The 6,520-nt window shown below is 37.9% G+C and overlaps 1 protein-coding gene across 2 annotated transcripts in view; it reads left to right on the top strand.

Moving 5' to 3' along the window:
* The first annotated feature begins 3,159 nt into the window (after window positions 1-3,159).
* LOC124949235 (muscle segmentation homeobox-like) overlaps window positions 3,160-6,520 on the top strand; it is a 10,266-nt gene continuing 6,905 nt past the window's right edge. Inside the window, exons 1-2 of one of the 2 annotated variants that reach the window (XM_047493991.1) lie at window positions 3,160-4,205; window positions 4,278-4,647. In XM_047493991.1, coding sequence (XP_047349947.1) covers window positions 3,702-4,205; window positions 4,278-4,647 — 874 coding nt within the window. In that variant the 5' untranslated portion in view covers window positions 3,160-3,701. Of the gene's footprint in view, window positions 4,648-6,520 lie in introns of both variants that reach the window. The other variant, XM_047493990.1, reaches the window with a different exon arrangement.

Below are 6,520 nucleotides of genomic sequence, written 5' to 3' on the forward strand. Positions count from 1 at the left end.
TTTGTATTGTATCGTTGAAAATCTAATTACTTATATATGCAGGTAAATAAGTAATTGTGTATACGAATTAAATTTATTTTAGTACGGAACAGAGTGACTTTTTCCTTTCTTTTTTCATTTTCTTTTTCTTTTTTCTCATAGTTTTGCAGAAATAATTATATACAGATACCGATGTAAATTGATTCAAGAGAATGCTAATTAATTAAGATAATTGATTGAAAAGATTATAAGATAATAATAAAGTAAATAATAAGTAATTAATTGATAGATAAACAATTATCATTTATTCTTTAAACAATTTCGTAATTAATAATCTTAATAAATTATTTTATAATACAATAATATAATATAATATATATATATATATATATATATATATATATATATATATATCTAGACGTACTCAAAAACGTTAAGAAATTTTTTTTCCAATTTTCTGGATCTACATACATACATACATACATACATACATACATATATACAAAAGTGCATATCTATCTATACATCTATATATACCGAATATTTACTGATTGATTTTCATTGGATAGATGCGAAGAACAATCGTACGGGGTGAGCTTTTAATCAAAGTCTATCCTTCCGTTCCTAGAATATATCACACACACACACACTCACTCACGCATGCACACACACACAGACATATCTCAAGGCCCTTCGAGTACCTCCATCAGTTCAAAAAAGTCCTTTGATTTGTTACACGATCGATAAACGAGCTGTAGAAGATAGGAAAAAAAGAAATATCAAGCGCAAAAGAAAGAAAAAGAGGGAGAGAGAGAGAGAGAGAGAGAGAGAGAGAGAGAGAAAGAAAGAGGGAAACAGTGACGAGAGGTGTCAGAGAGGTAGTGCTCGGTTGTGTCCGCCGACAACAGCTCGGAAGTTCGCGCGATGAAATTTACGGCGAGAGCCAATTCTCCCGCACAAATGGAAGAACGTCCACCGAGGTTTTATTCGTTTACGGCTTATCGGCACCCTCTCTGTCTCTTTCACTGGCTGCACTAAACCAACGGCAGTAGCAACAGCAGTACCATCACCATCACCACCATCACCACATCAGCAGTTATAGTAACAACACCAACAGGAATACTAACAGTAACACTAGCAATATCAACAGCAATAGCAACAGTAACAGCAATCCTCTCTCTCTCTCTCTCTCTCTCTCTCTCTCTCTCTCTCTCTCTCTCTCTCTCTCTCTCTCTCTCTCTTTCTCTCTATCGAGACTCATTTGTTTTTGCTTATCGCCAAAGTTAGCCGGTTTGTGACGTGGGTGCCACCGTAAATATGACGGACGAAAGGCTGGTACTATATGTAGCTGTTTTAACAACTACAGTGGTAGGTATTTTTGCTCGAAACGAACGAGGATAGAAGTTAGCTCGTGAGAAATCTCGATTTTTAGCAGTGGATGGTGTAAAAGGTGCGGGAGACGATGAGGGAGGGAGGGACCTTGCTTGTTTTTACTCTACGAGAATGGAATGAGCGAATGAGTGAGTGAGTGAGAGAGAGAGAGATAGAGCCGGAGATAAAGAAAACCACTCGATGTCGAGTTCCGATCGATATTTCTCCACCTGCCCTCCCCTTAACACCCTCTAGGCCCTGACTCTCTCCACCTAACCTCCTCTCTTTCTTTCTCTTTCTCTCTCTTTCTTTCTTTCTGTGTCTGTCCAAATCCATAGTAATGAAGTTCGTCTCTCCTTTCATCGTATTATTTTTTTTCTTTTCTTTTTGTTTTTTCTTTGCCCCAGTATAAAAAAAAAAAAAGAAAAACAGAAGGAACAACAATTGAAAAACCGAAAACTTTTTCGAGGAATTGGGACGTATTTTTTTTTTCTCTTTTTTTTTTTTGTTAATGATCGCGTGATAAAACGAGTACTTAAGTAAGTAGGTAAATCTATCGGTCGTATAATTTTCTTATCATTCTCGTTTAGCCTTTTTGACGGCCGTTAAAAGGGGTTCGACGTGTACGTGTAGATATGTAATTTTCTGATCGTGGGACGGGATCTCCCGATTTATCGTGTCGATTAGGGTTTACGGTTGCCACGTTTAAGGGTCCTACTGAACGATCGTTAAGCTTTATTATTATGTCGATTGCATTTAGAGTGGGGGACGGCCAACTGGGAAAGGAGCGGAGGGAGGAGGAGAAAGAGGCAAGGAGGTGAAGTTCGATCGTATACATGAATAAGTCAGTAATTAAGCATACATAATTTGATTATGAACATTACAAATAGCTTTCACTGTCTTGTATTTTATATAATACATGTACGTATTAACCTAATTATAGAAATTTCATTTTCATTTTGAATTAATGAAAAATGATAATTACGAATAAAAAGGGGGGATGGGGGTCAAGGCAACCTTGACGACAAATTTTCCCCTCGCCCTAGTCTTAATATTCATTTTCTTTTCTTTCGTTTTTTTTCTTTTTCTTTTTTTCCTTTCTTTCTTAATCGCCAAGCCTAATTGGTCAATTACGCTCATTACCGTCTCCGACGTAGGAAGGCAAGCCTGGCCGATTAAATCTCTCTCTCTCTCTCTCTCTCTCTCTCTGTCTTTCTCTCTCTCTCCCTCTCTCTCTCTCTTTCTCTGTCTCTCTCTTTTTCTCTTTCTCTCTCTCTCTCTCCGAACACATTCCTCTTTACGTCTCGCTCTCTAATCCCTTCCAGTCACCATCCGCCCTTGCCGCCTCTTCCTCGCCTTCCCTCTAACCCGTTGAACCCAGTGCAGTCGCATTTGCATGAGAGAATCGAGTATATGCTGGAAAAATGTTCATATAGCTAGTCTCGGTTTGGTAGCATAAACTCCGTCCACAAGTAGGCGGAGCCGTTTTAGTAAAGCCTCCGTTGATGGAACGAAGCCTCGCCCTGTTTCCACTCTCTATCTTTCTCCCTTGCTCTCTTAATCTCTTTCTCTCTCTATCTCTCTTTTCTTCTCTCTCTTTCTCTACTTATCTCTCTCTCTCTTGTTCACCCCTACCTCAAATACCCCTTCCATCACTCGTTCTGGCTCCCCGTACGAGTAACTCTCTGTCTCACTCTTTCTCGGTCGATCGCTGAGTCGCTCTCTTGTTCTCCTTCCCTCTCCCTTCCACAAACGTCGATACCCCCACCTTCGATCCAGTTGCTGCAGGGCGCAAAAGGAAAAAGTTCGTTTGGAGTTGGCAGAATGGTCAAAGTCAGTCTACACGGAGAGCTCGACTCGTTCGGAGGCTGTTCGTTAGGTCAGCTCATCAGTGATCATCATCGATCGTCGATCCTCAACTTAGCTGTCAAAACGAGTGACAACGTAATAGAACTATATAGACGATATTATCATCTGTATCTATTCATCTATCTATATATCTACCAATTTATCTATCTGTTTATCTATCTATCTATCTATCTATCTATCTATCTATCTATCTATTTATCTATCCATCTATCTCTTATCTCTTTCTTTCTTTTTTTTTTTTATTCTTCTTCTCTTCGTCCGATATTAGACTTAGTGTGATTTGTTAAGGTGATATATAGATCGTGAGAACTGTTCGATCGATTCGATATTCGATCGTCGATGATTCAACGACTATTTCGTTAATCCGACGAAAACACGAGAAAATACGAGGAAGTTTATGAGGACTCTTAATGAGTTGTTGAAAGGCCTGAAGGTCTAAATTACGTTTGACGGAAAGTGAAAATTACGATCACGGTTTAAGAATGACAGTACTAAGGATGACCTCGCCGGTGACGCCTCCATCGACCAGTCCAGGATCGGCCGACGAGGCACAAGCACCGCAACCTAGTCCTAGACCGGCACACAGATTAAGTTTCTCCGTTGCTGCATTATTGGCAGACACTAGAAAGTCACCAGAGACCACAACTAGGCAAGACATCTCGACGATCTCGTTAGAATCATCGCCCATCTCTTCTTATTCGCCTGTACGACAAGATCACGTTACTACGGTACCCATAACTTCTAACACACCTACAAAATATCCTAGTGATCTTAGAACGAACAGGTATAATTTATCGGCGTCGCCCAATCTAGAAGCTAAGACGCCTCAATACACTTGCGATTCGCCAGGAATAACAACAGAAACTAGAACACCGCCCTCGAGATACACCGACGTCGAATTGGGTTTAGAATCGCCAACGGACAGACATACGTCTTACGGGACGATCGACTATAGGATCAGAACCAACACCACTAACATTACCACCGTAAATAATAATAATAATAACAACAATAATAACGACACGTCAATATCTGCGGATAATCAAGTGTTAATCAAGTGTTCAGCCCCATCGCCAAAAACAACAAACAATACGCAGAAAGACTTTGATTCTCAATCGCCAAGAAGTAGTTCTTTGGAAGAAGGAAGGTCAAGGTGTTCCGAGATCGAAGATATCGATGACGACGATGAAAATAGTCTGGTAGATGTCGAAGATCTTCAACAACATGCATCAAGTCCAACACCAGTTAGGCCAACTCCAGCTTACGTCGGTGGTTTCTCCACTTTAGGAACCATTCCTGGTATACCACCTGGTCTTCATCCTGCCGTTTGGGGCGCCGGACATCAGGCTGCTGCTGCTGCCGCCGCCGCGGCTGCTGCCACGGCTACATTTTTTCCTTCTCATTTTGGTCATCATGCACCATTAAACGGTAAGTTTACACTTTACCATTTTCCTCGTTTAGCGTTTATTATCCCATTCCATCATTTTCTTACATTTTAAAATCTATCCTGAATTCGATCGCGATCATACGCAATTAGTCGAAGAGGTATCACTAAAACGCGTTTGGACCTACCATTTCTGAATCCTTTTTGAACTTTGGATCGGTTCCAATTGCACTCTTCTTCCTCATCCTCCTCCTCCTCCTCCTCCTCCTCTTCTCTTCTACTTCTTCTTCTTCTACTTCTTCTTCTTCTTCTTCTTCTTCTTCTTCTTCTTCTTCTGCTTCTGCTTCTTCTTCTTCTTCTTCTTCTTCTTCTTTTTCTTCTTCTTCGAATTCTCTTACGAATACGAAACGAGGCGCATCATAAATTTGAAAAGTCTTTTTAGTTCGTCCAGCCATTATTCGAGGATCTCGTTATTGTACAGCTTTTCTGGGATTATAAGATTTACACGGTTTTCTTTCCTTTTCTTTCCTTTCCTTTTTTCTTTTCTTTCTTTTTTTTTTTTTTTTCTTTTGCTACAAATACGAGCAGTCGTTTTCAAGGAATGAATGGAATCAACTACGTATGTATGCCGAGATCGATGATCTAATTTGTAGGCGGACACTTGATATCCAAGGAAACAATTTCAATCGACAATTTTTAAGATATAAGGCGAAACGTTTAATCGATGATAGTTAAATATAATACCGTGTACAAAATTCATTTAATCGATCGCCATTAATTGAAACGATAAATCAAAAACGATGAAAAAACATTGTATTAATAATTGTCGAGAACACGAATGCATGAACTTGAACGTAGGAACACGGAACGTCATTGTTCTTGTAAAAATGAAGGCGAAGAAAGAAAGCAAAAGAAAAAAAGACAAGAAAGATAAAAAAAAATCGGACTATCAATTTGAAGCTAGAGTATCACATCGTTTGTATTAATTATTGAGGTCAGGGTTTATTGATCGAGCAGAATACTTGTCTGAGATCAAATGGAAGGGCAAGAGGGCGAGGTCAAGCGTTCAGTGATCGTGCATATATGCCTATCTGAGTTTCGAATTTGAGGATCGAGACAATGAGCTTCGATTAAGAGAGCAAGAAAGTGCTTCCGGTAAGAATCGAAAGGTCACTGCTGGAAAATTGATTGGTTGGTTCGCCTAATGGCTGCCTTCGCTTCTTACCTTACGATAGCCTACCGTCGCTTCGCGTCGAACACGATCGAACGTAACGAACGGTACTGCATCTTCTTAAAATAGTATTATGTATATATATGTATACGTACATGTGTATATATATATATATATATATATATATATATAATATACAATTATATTATAGTATTATATATATAGTATTATATATATATATATATATTCTTTTTTTGTTTTTTTCTCCTTTGAGAAATGTAATTAAAAGATAAGAATTTTGACGAATGAATGTGTTTTGATATGTGATGTGAATGAATATGTTATGTAAATCTTATGTGACTATATATTAGAGATAACATTATATAAGACATATTACACGGAAAGAGAATGTCACGCGTTAAAATTAATTTCTTGCAATATAAAACATGTTAATATACAAATGTATCATTAAGTATGTTAATATTTGTTATTTTGTTTTCCTTTCTTTCTATATTTATTTTGTTTGTTTTTGTTTCTTTTTCGTTTTTTTCATTCTTTTTTAAATCAAAATCACCCGACCTTTCGGTAAATAATAATAATTTGTATTAATTAACGTTTCTTTAATTCTCTGTTTCGATTTAATACGATAATATTGCGGTAATATTACACATTAGGATAATTATCATAAAATTTGTTCCCTTGAAAAAACAAAGAATACGACAAAGGAAAGAAAAAGACAGATAGAT

The sequence above is a fragment of the Vespa velutina genome, chromosome 5 (assembly GCF_912470025.1).
Source record: "Vespa velutina chromosome 5, iVesVel2.1, whole genome shotgun sequence".
Taxonomy (NCBI): Eukaryota; Metazoa; Arthropoda; class Insecta; order Hymenoptera; family Vespidae; genus Vespa; species Vespa velutina.